Source organism: Homarus americanus, unplaced genomic scaffold (assembly GCF_018991925.1).
Source record: "Homarus americanus isolate GMGI-L3 unplaced genomic scaffold, GMGI_Hamer_2.0 scaffold25827, whole genome shotgun sequence".
Lineage (NCBI taxonomy): Eukaryota > Metazoa > Arthropoda > Malacostraca > Decapoda > Nephropidae > Homarus > Homarus americanus.
The window spans coordinates 8,552,584-8,574,847 of NW_024738300.1; the positions used below are offsets into that span (position 1 = coordinate 8,552,584).

General features: G+C 35.7%; 1 protein-coding gene across 4 annotated transcripts in view; it reads left to right on the forward strand.

Moving 5' to 3' along the window:
* The window catches only part of LOC121873824 (phosphatidylinositol 4-kinase alpha-like), a 133,083-nt gene that overhangs the window by 69,031 nt on the left and 41,788 nt on the right, over positions 1 to 22,264 (forward strand). For all 4 annotated transcript variants that reach the window (XM_042377562.1, XM_042377565.1, XM_042377563.1 and 1 more), the window contains exons 24-33: positions 1,993 to 2,176; positions 3,515 to 3,712; positions 6,664 to 6,896; positions 8,629 to 8,825; positions 9,165 to 9,297; positions 13,019 to 13,198; positions 13,846 to 13,966; positions 16,199 to 16,342; positions 19,272 to 19,401; positions 20,926 to 21,070. In XM_042377562.1, coding sequence (XP_042233496.1) covers positions 1,993 to 2,176; positions 3,515 to 3,712; positions 6,664 to 6,896; positions 8,629 to 8,825; positions 9,165 to 9,297; positions 13,019 to 13,198; positions 13,846 to 13,966; positions 16,199 to 16,342; positions 19,272 to 19,401; positions 20,926 to 21,070 — 1,665 coding nt within the window. The remainder of the gene's footprint in view (positions 1 to 1,992; positions 2,177 to 3,514; positions 3,713 to 6,663; positions 6,897 to 8,628; positions 8,826 to 9,164; positions 9,298 to 13,018; positions 13,199 to 13,845; positions 13,967 to 16,198; positions 16,343 to 19,271; positions 19,402 to 20,925; positions 21,071 to 22,264) is intronic.

Consider the following 22,264-nt stretch of genomic DNA (forward strand, 5'->3'; position numbering starts at 1 on the left):
ATAAATAAAGCGAGACGATTGGGAACGCCAACGTATGTATAGTAAGTGCGTACATGTGAAAACATATCGTCATTTCTCTACATATGAATATGAAAGCAACACTTAATTACTGTTCATATATGTTCTAAATAATATTTACGAATGTAAAACAAAATTCTATTCACCAATGGTGGTAAAGTCTAAAACATAAGGTCAGCCAATGAATATTGTGCTAATTTTTACTCAGATAATGAAGTCATCATCTGGTTCAACTCTGGCTGAAGCTGTAGCTTTCCATAAAGCTGTTGCTGAAACTGTTACTGAACCTGAAGTTGATGTTGAAGCTGCTTATGGTGCTGAATTTGATGGTGTAGCTGAAGTTGATGGTTTAGGCCTTCGAATAATAAAGCTGTCGAAAGAACCTTGCACAGCTGCTTTATTTTTTCATTATATTTCTTTATGTAGAGGTTATTTGCTTTTATTTAAATTTTAATGCTTCGTTCTGTTAATGGATCCACTTCAGAAAATATGCTCATTGCTTGCTCCATATAATATCCACAGACCTTTCACCTTTTTCATATCGTTTAAACACATTAAGTTTCTCGGCTAAGCTTATGCACTTTATATTAGCATTTGAAACAAAACCACCATCACTTGCTCTCTTGCTCATGTTGAATAGGGGTGCAAAAATGCTGTAAGAAACCTGAGAAAGTTTTTCTCCTGTTCCTGTTCAGATGCGTGAAAACAATGGACCGCCAAGCTCCTAGTGTTGTTTACTGGCGATGTGCATTACCACTCATTAGCCAGGCAGCTTCTTTGCGCAAGGCGCTCTTCATATTTTGTACAGTATTTTTTTTTTTAATACATATCGGAATTTAGTTATTATTTATAAGAAAATGTAATTTTATTTTATTTGTATTATATTTTGGTCGTAAATACGAATGAGATAAGGATGTAAATTGAATTAGGTCCTAAATTAACTCGGGTCTTCAATATGAAAAGTTGTTGGTCGAACCGTTGTTATCAGAGGCTTTACTGTACAGTAAACTTCGGACTAATTGGGTTGTTCAGGTTGGGCGGGGGTCCATATTTCTTTATTACAAGGTGGAAAATTCGAGGGGGATGGGGGATTTCCGACTCAAGCTACCTAAGAACACTGACTGTACTGTAATTTTTAGCCTGGAATTAACACCTTCAGGGTTTTTATATACCATATGAACGTTTTTTAGCCATTGACTAGTTTCCTGGTTTGCCGTGTAACTTTCTTCATAAATCCACTCACCAATCAGTTTGGTTTTATGTTGCCTTGACACTTCAATTCCTTGTCATTCTTACCACCATTCTGCCAACATATTAACGTGCCATCTTATCATACTGCCAACCTGCCATCTGTTTATTCTTTCGATGTTACATAGTTATCCTGTCATCAGATTGCAGTATTGTGCCAATCTCTTCACTATACAGTAAACCCTTGAGAACTCCGCATTTAATAACTCAGAATTTAATATAACTCGGCAGGGCCAGAGCCCCATATGTGCCGAGTTATCGAGGGTTTACTGTATTCATCTCTTCTGTGCCAGTTTTGTTAGAATACTTCTCTGGCTTTCTGGTCACTTTTCTGCCATTCCTGTCAGGATACATGCCTGGCAGTCTTATAAATTGTAACTGTGTCATCTTATTTACCTTTTATCCTGATAATCCTTCTTTGAATGCTGATCCTACATTATTATTTGTACTGTTAAGCCTGTGGTCTTGACAGTTTTGCTACCCTACTATCCCGTCACTATAGTGTGTACAGTTGTACATCCATAGTTTTCATCCCTTGTTGGCTCCTCTCATTGTGTCATCTTATTCCATCCCCAAATACATTCTGTGAAACAAGTTAAATTAAACCCAGAAGAAAACATGATGAAAATTCTAATGCTGTCTATATCTGCACCCTCATCATTAATCTTGTGCTGAGCAAGTTCAGTATTAAACAGCCAAGTTAATATCAATAATATTTTTCAACAGTTCATCAGTGAGCGCATTGAGATAGCCAAATATGACAGTGATGCTCAAGTGGCCATGTTCGCCGGCATGTTTCACCGTACACTACACATGACTGTGGGCAACCCAGACTCTAAGATCAACCGTCATATTGGTGCCCTTGGCACCCGTTTCCGCCTCCTCTCATGTGCACTCACTTTGATTCAAGGTAATTAGTCATAAAGGTACACATTTTGTTCCATGAAGCAAGGGCTAACATCTGTTTTTAATTAATTTCGTTTAATTTTCATTAGAATTATTTCTGTGGTATCATTTCAAATCTTCAAGCTAATCCAAGCTGAACATGGCATGGAACTACCTGTTCCCTGTTAGTTGAGGGAAAATATCTTGAAAACTACCATTTTCTTCCTTTCAGTGGATGTGATGATAGCCAGTACATATATTATCTCAAAGATCATGGCTGATGAGTTACTGAACTGAAAGAAATTTAAATAGATACCTATGTGTGCATCAGCCTCCCTGACAGTCTCAGCAAGCTGTTCCATCTTCCATGAGATCTGACTTTTTGCATTAATCTCACTTTTCATCTATTAAAAAGGGAGAATGATGACTCGGGATGTTTCTGTGGACTAAAAATTTCGTATTTTATATACTAATGTCTTCATGAATAGTGTCTTTACTAAAGATAAATTGCATAATGCTGTTGTCATATGTATAGATTATTATTTCTGAAAGACTGGTGTGCTTGTGCCTTAATCAAAAGTTTTAGCACACAGACATTGAGAATATTATGTATTAAACTAAAGCTTGATCTCTTAGGTAAATTCTACCTTTGCATTTGAAAAGTCTTTTTTTTTATAATATGTAGTGTACTATAGTGGATATAGTGTAGATTGTTTAGTTAATGATTTTACTCACTAATACATTGTGTTGTTTTCCGAAAGAGGAGGGGTTGGTGTTAGGTGCACATAGAGAAGTACATGGTTGTGAGGAGAGGCTCTAGAGTTATCAGGGTCATTCTTGGGTAATGGGAGAGTCATGTTAAGTGAAGAAGAGAGCTGCTCAGGTGGGTTAACTGGTGTTGCTGTGGACACATTGTGTGTGCTGGCAGGGTTACTGGAGAGGCTAACTTTTCAGCATCTTCAACATAGTCACAAATGTTAACATCTTTTTAGGCTTTTCTTGGGGTTCCTTATTTATAGAACTTGAAGCTTTAAGAGAGCTAATATTGATGGCAAAAAGATGAAATGAAGTCAGTGAGAACAAATGTTCATTCTGGCATGCAAGATGTTTTTCATTATGTACTACACATGGCAAAGATGAAGAGTATGATGTTTACCCATGTACAGCATGTATGTGCAAATTGTAGTCAGCATAAAAAAAAAAAAGGTAACTGAAAAGTAAACTGTGCAACTGCAAATCCAGCTCTTGCAACACTGGCATAAATGAGGACAACCTGGGCAAACTTTTTATATTATCTTCTCTGTTTGTGAAATATCTTTAAAGTTTGAATTCATTATGTTGTAATATAACATAAATCTTTCAGGTGATGCTATTCCTAAGTCATTGAGCAAGAATGTATTAAGAGAGAGAATCTACTGCGCTTGTTTGGACTACTTCTGTGCTGCTCGTGGCTGTCCCACCCAGCGGGCAGGGCGCCTACAGGATGACATTAATGCTCTTCTCAATTTCTGGAATTCACTTCATGCTGACAAAAAATATTTGAAAACTAGTATAATTGGAGGTTAGTTTTTTCCTGCTTATGATTTGTGCTGCATCTCTTTTATAATGATTTTTTAGTAACCTAATTTTCAATTCACTCATTTACTTAGGTTAGTCAGGTTAATTCTGTATTAAGACTTCGGGCCTTTATATCCAGATCTTCATTTATATATGTACAGGTATCCCTCACTTAAGGAACATTCAAGGGACAAAAATTCGCTTATATGAATTTCCTAAATTAGCGCCTTATACGAATTTGGGTCTAGGCAAAAATTCAAATCTCCTGCCCCAGGAATCAATGGGGCAGCCATCTTGGAGGGATAGGCAGAGACGTATTCTTGCTCAGTGATAGTAACGAACCCACTTCCCTCCCTCATCTCCTCCCAGCCCACAGCTTTTGTTCCGCCATTCCCCACCCCTTGTGGTCAGCCCTGCTTGCCCTCCCATAAGGTAATCGCTCCTGCCATTCAGTTCATTTGTTTCAGTTTACAGCTGAGGATGGTGGTGTGCTTATTTACATGTTACACTTCACATTGCTGGTGACATTGTTGCCAAGTTAGACTCATCACTGTAGTCACATCCCCCTAGAACCTCTTGCTACCATGCTGAGCTGAAAGCTACTTTATGGTTAATATTCAACATGTAATTTCAGGTAGATAAACTTTTTTCCTCCGTTAAGTACAAACAATCCTACTTACATGATGTGAAAAAGAACTATCATAAGATAAAAAACATAAAGAGAATAAACATTTCTTGTGTGGAAGAGTTAGCACGGTGAACGAGGGAGCTGGAGAAGGGAGCGGTGGCAGTGTCCTAGCACGGCTGAGTTGTTATGGCAAACTTAGAGGCCGCACGGATGTGTCTTATGCACATGGGTTTTAACTACATACTTTCATCTAGATAGTATTTTATTAATGTTTTTAATGTGTTAGGTTGTAAATTACAGTAGATGGGTACTATATTTCATAAGTTAGGTAGGTTCTTTTGTTGTTTGTAAACAAATTTAATGTTTTTGGGGTATACAGTAGGATCTCAAGTTTAGCGAGTTTTAGATTCGCGAGTCATATGTTTCGCGTCACTTTTAAAATTTCCAGCCTCTCAAGAATAGTGATTTTCATTACCAGTTTTGCAAGTCATTGTTGAGTGGACAGCGCGCATTGTCATGGTCTTTTGTTGTCCATCAACCCGCCGAGTGTTTTTTGTTTACGGCGTAACGGCAGTTAGTTTAAATGAGCGAGCGGTGCAGTGACCTTGGATAATATAACCCATTGAGCTTACGTTTCGCGAGATTTTTGTTTAACTATTAACAATTCTTGTGTAATAACTATGAGTGAAGTGCATAATGTAAATGTCGGGAGCGGTTCTGGTGGTAATGATGGCTGTAGAGAAGATCAACAAGGAAAGCCCCAAGCCAAGCATGACTACCGTAAGGGGGTTAAGAAGAGGAAATACACCCTTGAAATGAAACGCAAGATGCTTGAAATGATCAAAAGTGGTGCTCGTACTTGTAAAAACATGCGTACTGTAGGTTCTACTGCCCCGAATCAACCATACGTTCCCTTAAGAAGAACAAGGAAGCCTTAACTGCTTCTGTGAATGTATTCTCAAGATTTTCTAGTAGCAGGACGTTCTCCGATACTTCACAACGAAACCTCCTGTTAGTTATTACAGAACATTACCTTCACAAGTGGGTGGAAAGAAGAAACCGTGATCAAGGCCACAGATAAGCCATCAGGCATATGTTTATTACACTGCTGTTGCACAGAAGAAATGTGTTTACTCTCCACCACCATTCAATGCTTCTGTTGGTTGGTTGGTTGCTTTTATGAAGACTTTGAGGGATTTGGTTCTGAGGTTAGAGGAGGGAGCAGGGAGGAAGCAGTAATCAGCCCTCCCTGCCTCGGAACTCATCAACCAGCCCCATCAAGCTGTAGTGCCGAGTCTTATGTTACTATTACAACAGCCTACACAGTAAGTCAAATGGCTGAAGCAAACTCCCAACTCCCTGCACCTCCTTTTCCAGCATTCATAAACTATACCACCTACCATTCTTATTTTATTTAACAATTGTGCTACCTCAAACTACATTTGTATGCAATCTAGATGAAAAAAATGCAGCTAAAACACAACGGTCATTTGCATGGATGCTGGCTTCTGGGCCTCAACGCTAACCAGTCGCCATAAATGGAGCATACAGTACCTGGAAACCTGCCTCTGCCAACTCCCTTGCAAAGACCCATCCGCTCAGCCTCCTAACTCGCACACAAGGAAATGTTTATTCCATTTATGTGTTTGACCTTATAATATTTCTCATATTTTCTTTTTTTCACAATATATATATATGCAGGATTGCATGTGCATGTTACTGAATACATTTTTTTTTTTTAAGTTACGTGTATCTACCCGAAATTACGAGTTGAAAAAGAGCCCTAACACTTCACAGCTCTGTAAGGTTAGCCTACTGCGAGCACATCCCGGCTAGCAATTGTTCACCGTAAATGACCCGCGGAAATGCATGAATTTTAACCCCTCAAAAATACTATGCATATATACAGTACAGTAGTTCGATTCCCTACTTTTGGCATACAAATTTTATCATAAAAACTTAAACTATACCAGAGTATATACGTTACATTTCTTAAATGTAATTTGTTGACAAGTCCCCTTGGTAGTTCATAATACCATTTGCTCTTTTTTTTTCTGTAATTTAAAAATAAAAAACAAATTTGTTACTTTATCCAAAAGGGGGAGAACTGCAATTGAGCGTTAAAATTAATAAAGTTTTCGGTGTTGGACCCATTAAGACCAGTACAGTACAAGTCATTGGTGTGTTGTTTCTTAAGGTCCAAGTGCAGGAAAGGCTATTTTAGTTTAAAAATGCTTCTCTTCTGTAAGCACTAGATATGATACTCATTGTTTAGGTACAATGTACTGTATGTAATAAATCATTTTGTATTGTTTTACTGCCCACAGACTTCACATCCTATCAGTATGGCGGAGGCGCTTCACTCTCACCATCAGTTGCCTCAGATCTACGCTCCACCTCGGGTGAATTTGTAATGACTAATGGATGGATCAATACTGTCCCTCTCTCATCTAACACATCCACTCTCTCTAAAAGATCAACACGTAGTAAGAGACTTATCAATCCAGACATTTATGTCAAAGATTACCTGAAGAAGAGAGCCCTGATACTGTCCCTGTTGGTGAGTACACCTTTATTATTACTATTATTTTTATTATTATCTTATACAATACAGTACATACATAGACAGGCATAAACCTTCAAGAAAATTTACTTTGTGATGGGAGTGTTCCTGATAATTTAACCAGACAAAATGACTGAATAAGTGTTAGTGAAAGTGTTCTGTGAAGAGGGTCTGCAGAAAGTGAAAATAAACAGTGTTGCTTCACACAGTGTACAGTATATGATAAAGAGACAAATGCTAAGGCAGTGGGCATCATGTAGATGATAATTTATCCAGCAGAAAACAAATTTTGTGGGATTTTTTTATATTCAATATTTCACAAATTTAAAAAATCCTCATTAATACAAGATATATTATGATACTACTACTGTACTGTACTGTATTTACATCAAAATGGCATATAAATATTTGTGAGCAATTTTATGGTTTTCTGGACATTTTGAAGAAGTCTAGAGGCATTTTCAAACTTCTTTGATTATCCCATCTTGGAAACATCCAATGAAGAATATTGATATGTTTTATACAGTAGAAATAAACAAAATATAAATCCTTTGAAAAATCATGTTTCTTTGGTTTAATTATCAACTTAATTGTACGTATGATATTATACAAGGGCTGTACAGGGTAATACTGTTTGTAAATTAACCCCTTGTGTATGGGGATATCTCTGTACTAAAGAATGCTGTCTGGTGTTAGCCAAATAAAATATTAATAGTGACGTCCAGTAGTGAAGGGGTTATGAATTATGTGATGGATGGTTCCTGAAAGCTAATTTTTATTTTCCCATCATTTGATGAAAAAGGTAATTATAAACCCAATAAATGGTTACTGTGAACAGGAAAAGCTTTGATTTGTTTGATTGTTCTTTTATTATGTAATAAAAGCTATATTACAGTTACCCGGGACCGGTAATAGAGAAAGAAATTGCTGTAATTAGTTGTGCCGTGGTTTCTGCCCCCTAACCTTAATTGCCTCATTGCTCAGTGGATTCACAATTGTTCAATTTCATGATAACTTAACCCCTTTAGAGTTGAAACCTTTATGGAGAAAGAAGGGTTTGTAGTACTGTACTATGGTTATGATGTATTATAATAATGTACAAGATATAGCATTATGATGTGTGTTTCTCTGTCCCATATGACAGTACAGTATTTATGTGCCTTGCGCTTCCTGCAGTCAGCATAGTGTACCTTTCATTATCTTGCTTAAAGGAAGTTATTTTGGGATGAAATATTCTCAAACTTTTTTCAGGATTCAGCTGGAAATAATTATACATCTTGAATATAAAATGATTCATATATTGCAAGAGACATTTCATTCAGTGTAGTTGTAGTTTACAAACCCATAAGAAAAAATAGTATATTCTTGATTCTTTGCAAATACAGGTACTGTATTTTTATGTATTTTATTTGAAAATAATACCTGTAATGCATGTTATTTATCTATAACATATTACAATTCCAGTAATGTGCAATAGTAAATTTTTCAAACAAAAGAAACCAGTACACTGACCCCTTACTAATTCAATGCTGTATTCACAATTTGACATTTCAGGATAATTCAGTAATTCTTGTTGAGGTAGAATTTTTTTTTTTTTTTTATTGACAAAAATATTGAATTATTCATAAAATCTTAAAATAACCCATGTGAATTGCATTATATATAATGGGAGATGTGTTCCTATGAAAGAAAATATGTTGTTGAGCTGTTGAACTGTTTTCTTTTTCAGGCTGTTGAAATTCAGACTATGAAAGTATGGCTTCAGACACCTCGGCCAGCAGGACAAGGTGGAGAGGTTAGCACTCCTCAGGAAGAAGCTCTTGTCAAGTGGCTGTCAGGTGGCTTCAACAGTCCTAAGGCATGGAGTGGCAACACAAATCTAGCATGGAATATATCTCCTGCATTAGCTCTATTTTTACCCACAAGGTATGATAATAAAGATGATGTTTGTGTTGTGTAAATAACTGTAGACCAGAACTCCATTAATGATTACATCTTTGTTATTTCCCTTGATTTTAAGGTGGTAATTTTCAGGTAAAAGGGGATCACTTAGCCTAGGGCATAAGCACAGTGGATGGCCAGCACAGTGCATACCACAGCCAAATAATACCTCACCAAACCTGTCATAGGATTAAACCTATGTCACATGGGTTTGGGTCTCTGAGTGCCACCAGCTGGAAAATGAAGCCTGTACCTAATTTTTTGTATATCTGTGAGTCACCTCATCATATACTTCTCAAAATAACATGAGTTTTGGACTTGCAGGATTCACAATGTACAAGGACTGGATGCAGAAATCAGCCACTTGGTACGGGACAATCCCATTGCTGTTAGTCACTTGCCAGATGCCCTGCAGTACTTGGCTACCTCAGAAAATATTCTCTCTGACATTCCAGAGGTATGTAAGGATTTTGTAAGATTCATTTCAAACATGTATCTATACTCTGAACATTTCTACATATTACAAATCCATAAATACAGTATTGTATAAGTACAGTACTAAATACTAATCTTTATTATTAAGAAGAATGTGATCTTCATTGGATAAATAAAAAACAATATTTTGCTCATTTTCACCTTTATCATCAAGAAGTCTTTCACTTTATTATTCTATTCATGACTTGGTCGCGGCCAGGCAAAAATAATCCTCACCATTAACCAAAAATAAAGTTATTAGGAACATATTTTTTGTTTTTATTATTTAGCTACTTATACTCTCTCTAAATATTTCAGAAACAGTAACACCATTAAAGGAAGTACTGTATTGTATATGGGTTTTTAATGGATATTTTGTTATAAGAAAAAAAGTCAACCTCATCCGCCTTGGTGAATGTTAAAGCTTTTGTTCCTCTTCATAGTTCAGGAAGTAGCTGTTCATCTCAGTTTCAGTTTAGGAAAGTCTGAATTACTAAACTGTAGAAAAAGAACTTTTGAAAGAAAATCATGACTTCAAGAGCTCTCATTGTTTTCATATTTAATTACCAGAAGCTGTTGTAACATTATATAGTTTTGGTATACAGTACAGGCACTATTAATGTGAAACCATTATTTTTAAAAAATTTTCTTTCACTTCCTGGTAGTATTTCCACAATATAAACTTACATATGAGTACAACATTAAGAGTCTTCCATGCATGCCCAAAGTTTCTATGGTTAAATTCATCAGACTTAGGCAAATGGTTTATATCTCTGTTTTTATATATCTTTATTCTTCCCACTGGTGTGTCAGGTGGATCAGGAGTACAGAATCTCAAATAAAAGGCAAAAATCCAGTTTACATTTTTTTTTGTGTATACCATACCAGTGATGCAAAGGAGATTTATTCGCATGTAATTTATCTTTTTTTTTTTTTTTTTTTTTTTTTACTTTCTTTTGCTCTGTTTAGTAAAATAATCATTGCTTCAGTTAACTAATCCTCCCACCCATTTTGCTTTACATCTTGATGTAATTTTTATACTGTATATATTTAGATGATTTATAATAGGAATATAAGAGGTACTGCTATACATCATGTAATATTTGTACAAAGCAATAATGCATGTGTGATTTTTGGCACAACAAAGAGTTTCATCACTTAAATAATTTCTCTATATGCAGAGAGAGTCTATATTTGCCCCTAGTCTCATCCACTATGTAATAGTCGACCCTCGTTAATTCGGACTAATAGGGGGGGAAGGGTGTCCGTTTTAGCCGATTGTCCAAATTAACCGATTTAGGGGTTAATATTGCATTATACAGCTATGTGTATGTTTATTTGAGTGCCCCGTCATAGGAGTCCGTTTTCTCTCACTTCAGGACACCTGAGTCATCCGTTTTCTCTTAATCTTAGAGTGCACCAGAGACTTCATTATTTCTTAGAAGTGACACAGAATTTGATATTGCAACTGGGGTTGCAATTGTTGAGGCAACTTAGGTATGTCTGATTACACTTGGAATATTCAAGATCCATTGTGAGTGATGTTTATAGCTTCAACTGTCTTTATGGTTGGTAAAACTTGTCAAGTCTGTCAGTGTGAGTGGCATGTGTAAGGCCTTGTGTTTGTACAACCACTAAATATATAAATATATAATGTTATGGTAATTATCAGAAACACACATAGGCATGACTAGGTTTATTACAAAGTGATGAAAAGGATACTGTACAGTGGGTAGTCCACAAAACATGTAGCCATGTCTCTTTATTTGAGTGCCCCGTCATAGGAGTCCGTTTTCTCTCACTTGAGGACGCCTGAGTCGTCCGTTTTCTCTTAATCTTAGTGTACCAGAGACTTTGTTATTCCTTAGAAGTGACACAGAATTTGAAATTGCAACCCCAATTGCAACTGGGACAATCCCAGAACTAGAAATTTGATACGGACAGTTCAGATTTCGTCCGAATTATCCGAAATCTGGATTAAAGGGGTCCGAATTAACGAGTGTCGACTGTATAGTACAGAATAATGTGAGAAAACGTGCACTAGAATGTCTTTTTATGGATTACATAATATGTAATCCATATTACATATTATCTTGTTAACCCAGATTTACTTTTATATATGCATGGGGGAGGTGGATAACACTGCTTAGCTAAACAGTTCAAGCTAATCAATTATGTTATTACTGCTCTTCAGCAACTAAGGTCTTAAAGTATATAACAAGGTTATTAAAAGAATATTACATCAACAATAAACAAAGTATATGAAACAGAACTCTCTGGGTTGAAAATCAGACATAAGTCTGGTTGTCAACAACTCTGTTGTCACTGAGGTGATTGTTATTTTCTGTAAAGTGTTAAAGTGTTATATGTAAGTAACCATATAATTGTCTTAAGAATAAAGAGAAAACTGTATACCTGTATGTATATATATATATATATATATATATATATATATATATATATATATATATATATATATATATATATATATATATATATATATATATATATATATATATATATATATATATATATATATATATATATATATATATATATATATATATATATATATATATATATATATATATATATATATACACACACACACACAGTGGGGTATGCTATAAAGGTTGGATTCTACTACGAATATTCCTATAACGAACAGTTTTACCTATAAAATTGAGAATGCTATAACGAACGAAACTCCTACAACGAACATTAATTTTTTTTATTTATTTTTTTTTTTACTAATTTATTGTTTTTTTATTACAAGTATTAATGATATTCTTTATTTCAGGGGTTTAGATGCATATTTATGCACTTTTTTTAAATTTTTACAATTTTATATTATATTTTTCAGTGTTAAGTGGTTGTATTTGGGGGCCTGTAACGGATTAATCCTATAACGAAAGAATGCTATAACGAACAAGGTTCTAGAACCAATTAGATTCGTTATAGCATACCCCACTGTATATATATTGTTTAGTTTGTAATTAATATAGTGTGCTTATAGTACAGGTTGACAATCCCTTATCCGAAATCCTTGGGGCCAGAGGCATTTCGGATTTTGGAATTTTTTGGTTTTCAGAATGGTTAATTTAATTATTTTTTTTTTTTAAGCCTACCTGGGCACAAGTCACTGACCCACATTGGGGCCTGGGTGGCGAAAATGTAATAAAAATTATAATAATAATAACATTTCATAGGTGTAGGTCATGTTTCTCACTTTTGATCGTTTTTTCATTCTTGTATTTCTTTATTATTATTATTATTATTGTTATTATTATTATTATTATCATTATTATTTTATTATTACAGTATTAGTGTTATTATTATTATTATTATTATTATTATTATTATTAGTTTTATTATTATATTTTATTATTATTATTATTATTATTATTATTATTAGTTTTATTATTATTATCATTATTATTTTATTTTGGTGTATTTCTTATTAAAATTTTTATTTACTATGAATAATTATTATAATTATTATTACTATTACATTCCCCCCCCCACCCCCCCAGGCCCTGATGTTGGGTCAGTGATCTATGCCCGGGTGGGCTAATCTCTGTTTAAAAAAAAAAAAAGTTTTGCCCACAAAATTTTTTTTGGTTTTCAGAGCTCTTCGGTTTTTGGAATTTCAGATAAAGGGTTGTCAACCTGTATTATTTATTCTTTACTTTTCATTTCTTCAGCTGAACTACATGTTGACGTGGGCACCAGTGCCACCTGTGAAGGCTCTGGCTTATTTCTCACGCCAGTTCTCACCACATCCACTGACAGCGCAGTATGCTGTTCGGGTCCTCACCAGTTATCCCCCAGACACGCTGCTCTTCTACATTCCTCAGTTAACTCAAGCACTTCGCTATGACACTGTAAGGCTGAGTTTTCACTTGTAAATGTTAACTTTATTTTTATGTCTTATCAATTGTACTCTTCACTTATTTACTTGGGAAAGAACAAGTGGATCAAGGAATTCCTATGAAAACTAACTTCTCTAAGCGTAAGGGAACTCTCCTCTGAGGGTGTGATCACAACAGATGAGCCTCCAGGCTGTCCTAACACAAGATATGTCTTTTGCCATCTCTGTTCTTCTTACCCTCTTTCCCATTGATGAAGGCTGCTCCCTTTATCTATCACATGCATTACATGACCTTTGTACAACATATTTGAAAATATTTTATAACTCCTTCTGAGTAATATGGGTGAACCCTGTCTTTTTGTCCAAAGACTTGAGAAAGGCTCTGTGGAACAAGTTGAAATTTGGTCTGCAGCTTCACATTAGGAGTATATAAAATGAATCACATAATCAGTGACTTTAACTTATTTACTAGAATTATGGCCACTATACCAGTTTATGGTTTTGGCAGAGGCCACCTTCACAAGCTGCCTTGCTTTTGGTTTAATATAACTACAGTATCTCTTGTGCTGACATCCTTAAATTTGATATCATGTTTATATTAAGTGATCATGGAATGTAAATACAGCAATTGCAATGAATTGTACATTTTTCTCCTCCCAGATGGGTTATGTTACTGAATTGATCAAATTAGCAGCTAAGAAGTCACAACTGCTTCTCCATCAGCTGATATGGAACATGGAGACCAACAAGTTCAGGGATGAGGAGGGTCATGAGAAAGACAGTATGTATTGCCTTTATACTTCAGTATTTGTCTCTTGACAGGCTCACATGAGTACAATCTGTATATATTTACCGGTGCTTTAAAATGTGTATATCCTGAGCATAACTGAGGAATGGAAAGAAATAGTGTTCATTCTGGGTGTTTATATTCCTTAAAGTTGTTATGGTTTAAAACCTATCTCGATTAACCCTTTCACCGTGTGTCACGCACTTGCCAAATTATTCTGGCTACCGCCAGACCATTTTATTCAGCTTAGGGTAACCTCCTGCTGTAAGATCGCTCCTGATGGATACATCCTTTCACCATAAATTCTTCACTTTCTTAACTATTTACTCTCAACAAATCTTGAGATCTCATTCATTACTATAACCAATTGATCAAGACACTCCTTGACCCCTAACGTTCTCATTGTTCACTGCACTACCTCATGTGGTATACTGTCAAATGCCTTCCCTTTGACTACAGTTTCAAAGTACAGTGGAGTCTGGATTTACGCGGTTTTGGTTAACTCAGGTGCCTTGCCAGAATCGAAATGCTTTAATTACGTGGTAAATTTGGTCATTTACGCGGGTGAAGTATAATTTGTTTACTGTATTTACTGAAGATATTTGTTTTAGCTCATAAAATTCATACAAATTACCCGGCTTGAATATAATTTACATTGCTGGAATTCTTATAAGATTGTGATTATTTTAAATATAAACCTCATAAAATTTGCATTAGACATACAAATTTTTGATCTAATTTAAGAATTTTGATTAGAAAGAGCAAAAACTTTATCTTTTGTGCAAAATATGACGTTTATATTCAAAATATTCCTTGTCTTGCAAGGAATCCAGCAATGTCAATTATATTATTCTAACTTTAGTCTGAGGTATTATTTATTACTAAAAATGTAAGCCTACTGTTTTCACCCAAACATTTCTCAGAGAGGGAGGAGCCAGCGAGGGTGGGGGGAATTGAGTCCATTATTTGAATGGACATTAACCGGCGACTGTATTTCTCTTAAATATTAATTGTGTGTGCATACCATCATAAAATTAAGATGTTATTTTTACTACAACGTAGGTATTGTGTCGGAAAAAGTGGAGTTTGGGGGTCGGCCCAGTCTCTTATTTCAATTAATCCCATATGTTCTGTTATTTCATTTACGCGTTTCTCGTTTTACGCGGGCCTCCACGGGTTCAATTGACCGCCTAAATGCAGACTCCACTGTACAGCTTTCTCTCCCTCCCATGATATTTCTTTTGCCAATACAGTGGTCCCTAGATTAACGAACGGTTCAATTAATGAAATTTCGGTTAACGAATTAGCTCCCATAAGGATTTTCAGTTCCATTAACGAACAAAACTCTGATTAATGAAAGCCTTACGAGAAACACGCCTTGTTGTGCTCATCAGCTGATCGGCTAGTCCGCCAATACAGTAATCGGTTCTGTGTTTACATTCGTTTCCAGTGGAGTAAATATCATGAAAGTTGTGCTCTTGAATATTTTTGCATTTTTTATATTAAAATTATTGGTCATTCTGAAATTTAGTTAACATATTGATAATATATACAGTACAGGGAACAGTTTTTGTTCCCTATATTTACAGTGGAGAAAACATCGAGTTTGTTGGTCTTGAATATTTTTGCATTTTTACATTAAAATTATTGGTCATTCTTAAACTTAGTTGACATATTGGGATAATGTACAGTGCAGAAATTATTATGAAACATGAAGAAGGCATTAGAACCAATGCACTCTGTAAAGAATATGGCTTGTCATCATCGACTGCCTCTACAATCAGCTGTTTGATATGTAAACAAAGCTGCCGTGAATACGACATACACACCGCAAAGTAAGTTAAAATACAGTACCGTATTCTATTGTTTTTTATTTATTGTACAGTATACTGTACAGTACAGTACAGTACTGTATTTAGTTTATATTTAATGTTTTGTTAATTCTATTACCGGTATACAGTACTTTGTATGTATACTTTTTCTGTGAGTTGGAACTAATTAGCCAATATTCCATTGAAATAATAGATTCAGTTAGCAAGATTTTCGGTTAACAACCGACTTTGTGGAACCAATTGTGTCTATTAATCGAGGGACCACTGTATATATATAGTATACATGTAGTTTGTGTATAGTGTATGTAAAATTTGGACATCATAAATGCCTCATAGTTTTCTATTTTATAATCTTATGCACAGTCTCAAATCATTTCTTTATTTTCTCTTTTAGATGATTTGCATGAAGTAATTGAAAATCTTGAGAAGGTAATGCTAGCAAATTTGTCGGGACCAGCAAAGCAATTCTACGAGAGAGAGTTTGACTTCTTTGGCAAAGTTACTAACATATCTGCTATTATTAAGCCATATCCTAAAGGTAAGAGTTTCTGTACATGAAGCAATGTAGTTTATCCCATAATATTACAAGTGTGTGTAAATTTATAAATAGGATACAGCAGTTCTCATATTTAGGGCAGAATACAAAATACAGATATATATATACAGTACAGTATACCTGTATGTATATATAAGTTTTTTATTTATTTATTTTATTTTTTATTTATTTATTTATTATACATTTTTTTTACGGGGAATCGCCTACCCGGGCACAGATCATCGACCCACAACAGGGCCTAGGGGGCGAAAAAATAAGAGTAATAAGAAATTAAAAATAGAAAAGAAAAAGATTATATTAATCTACACCAAGAAGATACCAGAAAACCAACTTTTTGAAGTGAGACAGATTTTATGAGTGTGGAAACACAGAAGAAGGCAGAGCCTTCCACACTTTGGTTGTGTGAGGAAAGAAGGATGTACTATAAAGGGTTATTCTAGTGTGATGAACAACCACAGAGAATCTGTGGGCACCACGGGCAAGACGAGTGTTACGAGCCCATGGCCTTGCCTGTAGTACACAGGATGCCAAATCCACCGAACATTGCCAGTTAAAGTACCAGTAAAAGAGAGGGAGTGAAGCAACATTGCAGCAAAGAGAAACGGAAGAAATATTATCAACTAAAGGAGGAGAGTCAATAAGATGCAATGCCTTAGGTCCCACTCTATCTAACAGGTGGACAGAAGAAGAGCCACCCCAGATATGAGAGCAGCACTCCAAGTTAGGTCGAATGAATCCCTTATATAATTGAAGCAACTGCTCAGGAGTGAAGTAGCTACGGCATCTGTAAAGCATTCCCAGCTTTCGGGAGGCAGCTTTAGCAATGTTGAGGATGTGTGGCTTCCATCACATATTAGAGGAAATGGTGAGGCCTAGCATATCTATTTTAGAACTTTGGCAGAATGATTGCATCCTGAAATGTGATTGGTGGGAGATCATTTAATTTGGAAAATGTAATTGGTAAATACTTTGTTTTATTACTATTGAATTTAGCCAAATTTCTACCTCCCTATTTGGAGATGTTGCACAGATCCGCATTGATAGATGTAATGATATCAGTTCTAGAAACAGATCTAGTTTGAGAATTAGGGGGAAAGGAAAAATGTGATGAAGAGTGAAGAGTAGAATCATCAGTGTAAGAATGGATAGAATTAGTTGTAGTGTGAAGTAAATCATTGATTACTAGAAGGAAGAGAGTAGGTGAAAGAACAGAACCCTGTGGGACACCACTATTGGTAGAGAAAGAGCAAGAGATCGATCCCTCGACAACAACTGCCATTGATCAGTCCTCAAGGAAGCTAGAAATTAGAGAACAAAGTGGGTTAGAGAAACCATAAGAGGGAAGTTTAGGGAGCAAAGACTTGTGCCATACCCTGTCAAATGCTTTGGAGATGTTGAGGGCCACGACAAAAGTTTCTCCATAATCCCCAAGAGGATGACCAAAGATGGGTGCAGTAAGAGAGCAGATCACCAGTAGCTCTTGCCTGGCGAAAGCCATACTGGTGATCTGACAAAAGAGAAATGCGTTCAAGCTTCTAGGTGACAGAGAAAATGAGAGCTTAAGATAGTTTCGAAAATGTTAGAGAGGGATGAAGTTAGGGCAATGGGGCGATAGTTAGAGGGATTGGAATGGTCACCCTTCTTCAGGATGGGCTGAACCAAGGCATGCTTCCAAGAAGAAGGAAAAGTTTGGGTTTTGAGGCAAAGGCAAAAGATGCAAGCAAGCACAGGGGCTAGAATTTCAAAACACGAGGGGGTATTCCGTCTGGTCCATGCGCCTTACTCACATCCAACCTGGATAGCACACCAGCAACCCTGTGAGTGGAGATTATAGGAAAGTGCATAGGTTCAGTAGGAGGAGCAGGGGTAGGAGGGATAGAGTGGGAATCATCTAAGATGCCAAAGAGATTGGCTTTATAAGGGGGAGAGTTGGCTGTAGAGTTATCAGGTCAGAAGAGAGGAGGAAGAGAGGGAGTGCAGAAGTTATTACAGATGTTTTTGGTTAAGGACCAGAAGGATTTTCTAGAAGAAGAGTTAGTCAGGCCTGCGGTCTTTCTGTTTATAAAATTCTGTTTGGCCCTACGAAGAATAGCCTTACAACAATTCCTAGAAGGCTTTACAGATTTTTTGCTATGAATTGTACTGTAAACGGTTATAATACAGCTTTTATACACAAACATAATACATTACTGTATTATACAACAGCGGTTCTACACATATGTATACAGGCTTAGTGTTACACAGACCCACATATAAAGAGTGCAGTATTATACACAGTAACACGTTTATACATACAGGAGGTCCCCGACTTACGAACGCCCGCAATACAAATGGGGTTAAACTTGAAATTTACTGTATTTTATTAACCTGATGACTTATTTTTTACTTTCATTTACTGTGGGATTTCAAACATTGTTTTGTAAGTACAGTATGCATATAGCATGTGTTCCGACTTCCGTACAAATACAACTTACGAACATTCTCAAGAATGGAACCCATTTATAACCAATTAACGAGTGTAGTGTTTCATGGTATGAAAATTCAATGAACAAGATAATCACAGTCAGGATATAGGATACTTCCTCTTTCTTATGAGTCTCAAAGATAAATTGTGAGTTTTAATATATAATGTGAATTAATAATTTTTTATAGTACAACCAATGCAAAATGTTCAAGACTCCAGGCAACTGAAAGAATATGAAACAACAGGCAAAGACCAACCCAACTGATACATAAATGTGTGTGAGGTTATCACTCGTTACCTATTCCACCGGACCCTGGGGTCTTGATACTTTTTGGATTGGCTGTACAAATTTTGAAGATATAGTGGTGTAGTAGGCATCTTAATTTATATTTTCTCATTTTATGTGATATATCCAAAGTAATGCTTGGTATCATTTTCATTTTGAAGGGCAAGAGAGAAAGAAGGCATGCTTGGAGGCTCTACATGATATCATAGTCCAGACAGGCTGCTATTTGCCATCGAATCCGGAGTCTGTCATCCTAGATATTGACCGCAAGAGTGGAACACCAATGCAAAGGTTAGAATGCACACTCCATTTAACATGTACTGTACTATTGCTGTAATACATACATGTGCAAAATAAAAATAAATAGTAAACTTGTTCCTCCAGAAAACAGCTTACAAATTCTGGTAATGTGAACATTAAAATAGATTTACTTTCTTATTGTTACATCTGAGACAATAACAGGACCTAATAAAATGACTCAGACATTGATTATATTACAGTTCAGTTAAACTTACTTATCCCTGCTGTTCTGGGAGGGGACTTGTGATCTAATGTTATTCATCCATGCATTTGTTTGTCCATTTGTATATTTGGGAGTTTTGAATATGTGGTAGAGGATATTAACCAGATTTGGTGTATGAATATTTTATAACATATGAGACTTCAGTAATTATAATACAGTACAATTCATTTTATCCGAACTCATTGGGACCAATGAAGGTTCGGATACCGAGAAAGTTTGGATACCTGGACATGCCTACAAGAAAACACAATAAGATAACCTATGGTACCGTACAAACACCTTCAATGGGATGGTGGCAGCCATAGATGAATGTGAACAAAGATATGAAAACTTTCATAAACTTTTTTCTTTTTTAATTCCACAGTAGACGTCGCATTTTAAATGTCAGTTGGATGCTTAAAGTGTTTACCATTTGATAGGTCTTCATGTTTTCATTCTACTAGTTTGTTCACTAGGTAAATGGTGTACAGTATGTGTTTAAGTTTAGTATCATTACAAATGTGTCAGCTGTGTAAGTGGTGGTGTATCGGGCTGGCTACTACATCTCACTGTCTCACTAAAGTCATTAAATGCTTGACACTAGATAGAGTAAATGCTTGACACTAGATAGAGTAAGTGTGGCCTCCACACTACAACCCAATCACCAATCATTATATCTTGTTTGAGGAATTTTAAATAAAATTTTATTATAGTTGTATATAGTGTATCAGATGATATTAGATATTTATAATTATTCTTTGACAAAACTTGTTTTCATGTATACTATATTCTGTAAAAGATCCATCACAATCTTGTAATTTTCACATTTAAGTGACATCAATGAAAATACATTTTTGGATTTTTTTGACCATAAAGGAATTAGAAATGAGATAGAGTAATTATAAAATGGATGTTTTATATGTACTCTTATCCATAATTCACATCAAAATTATGAAAAAAAAATGTTTCTTATATACTATTTCACTACCAGTATGTATTTAATTGGATTGAAATTGTTTGTAAACTTAAAGTTGTTCAGTTCATAAGGGAAGTTGCTCTGAAATACTACAGTATTCCATTTTGAAAAGTGTCAGTTGTCAAAATTAAAATACTGTAATCTGCTTTACCAGTTTGAGTTAAATCCATTACTATACAGTATGTTCAATTCATCATGTTCACAATTCCTGGACAGACAGGCAAATGGACAATACTCCTATAGTGAATAATAAGTCCACAGTCCAGGTTAACTAGGCAAATAAATTGTTGTATAGAAGTACCAGAAAATTTTTATATATTTTCTTTATCATCCATAGTGCTGCTAAAGCTCCATACCTTGCACGATTCCAAGTGTGTAAATGTGGAATAAGTGAACTGGAGAAGCAGGGAATGGCAGTCAGTTCAGGCCAGGAAGTCAGCACCAGCATTGGCCCTGTAGTGTGGCAAGCAGCCATTTTCAAGGTAAATCTCTCTTTTTCTTTTTTCTTTCATATATTGTAAAGACTATTTTATTAATTCATTTATTTATTTATTTTCTTATTCAATTGATCGCTGTAGATAATTTTCCCTCAAGATGTCTGACTTATGCACATAAAACAAATACCTCACACCTCAGTCATTGCATTGTTCCAAACATTATGTCATTAATGTTTTTCCTAATAAGCACAATCTTCACTCCCCCTCTGCCTTATCTTTGGTCCATCTCTCCTCAGTTCTTACTTACTTATAAACAAACCGTTTTTATAAGTTGTTGTTTTCACTACCTCAGTACTCAGATTCATATATTGTATTTAGTGACAGCAATATTTGCACAGCAATTTTCTTAAGGTACCGGTTGAAACTGTCAACTCTGAGCCGGATACCTGTATGAGGGGTCCTTGTTATTTATTGTACCGATATACAGTACATCATTTCACATGTACTGTATGTCACTAACAAGTACAGTTGTACCCCGCTTTACGCGGTTTCACTTAACGCGATTTCTCATATACGCGGTGCCTCGCCAGAACCGAACTTTCACTTAACGCGGTTCATCTACTCATATACGCGGGAAGCGGCGCGGGCACGATGCGCACAAGTTCGCCCAGTCATCAAAACATTACCGAGTTCTTCACCCACCACCCACCACAGCCGGCCCAAGTCAGTGATAATGATAATTATAGTGAGGATATGGACTTATATGGACTTTGAGGGGTTTGACAAAGAGGCCCTGCAAGCCTCTGTGGTGGATAGTGATACAATTGATACAAGTGATACAGGTGAGGGCCAATAATCTGCCCTCTGCCTCGGAACCAACCCCCCATCCCCGTGTGCCCAGCCATCTTTTCTACTAATGTAAGTGTTAAAAAACCTAATATTATTGATATTTCTCTTAATTATTAATTGTGTGTGCATACCATCATAAAGTTAAGATAATATTTTTACTACAACATAGTTGTGTGTCGTCAAAAAGTGGAGTTAGGGGGTCGGGCCAGTCTCTATTGGAATTAATCCCATATGTTCTGTTGTTCACTTAACGCGGTTTTCACTTAACGCGGTACCCTGTGGGTTCAATTGACTGCGTTAAGCGGGGTACTACTGTATAGGAAGAAATTTTCATTATATGTCATTTGTTTCATATATACAGGGGGGCCCCCAAATTTGTGGGGGTTAGGT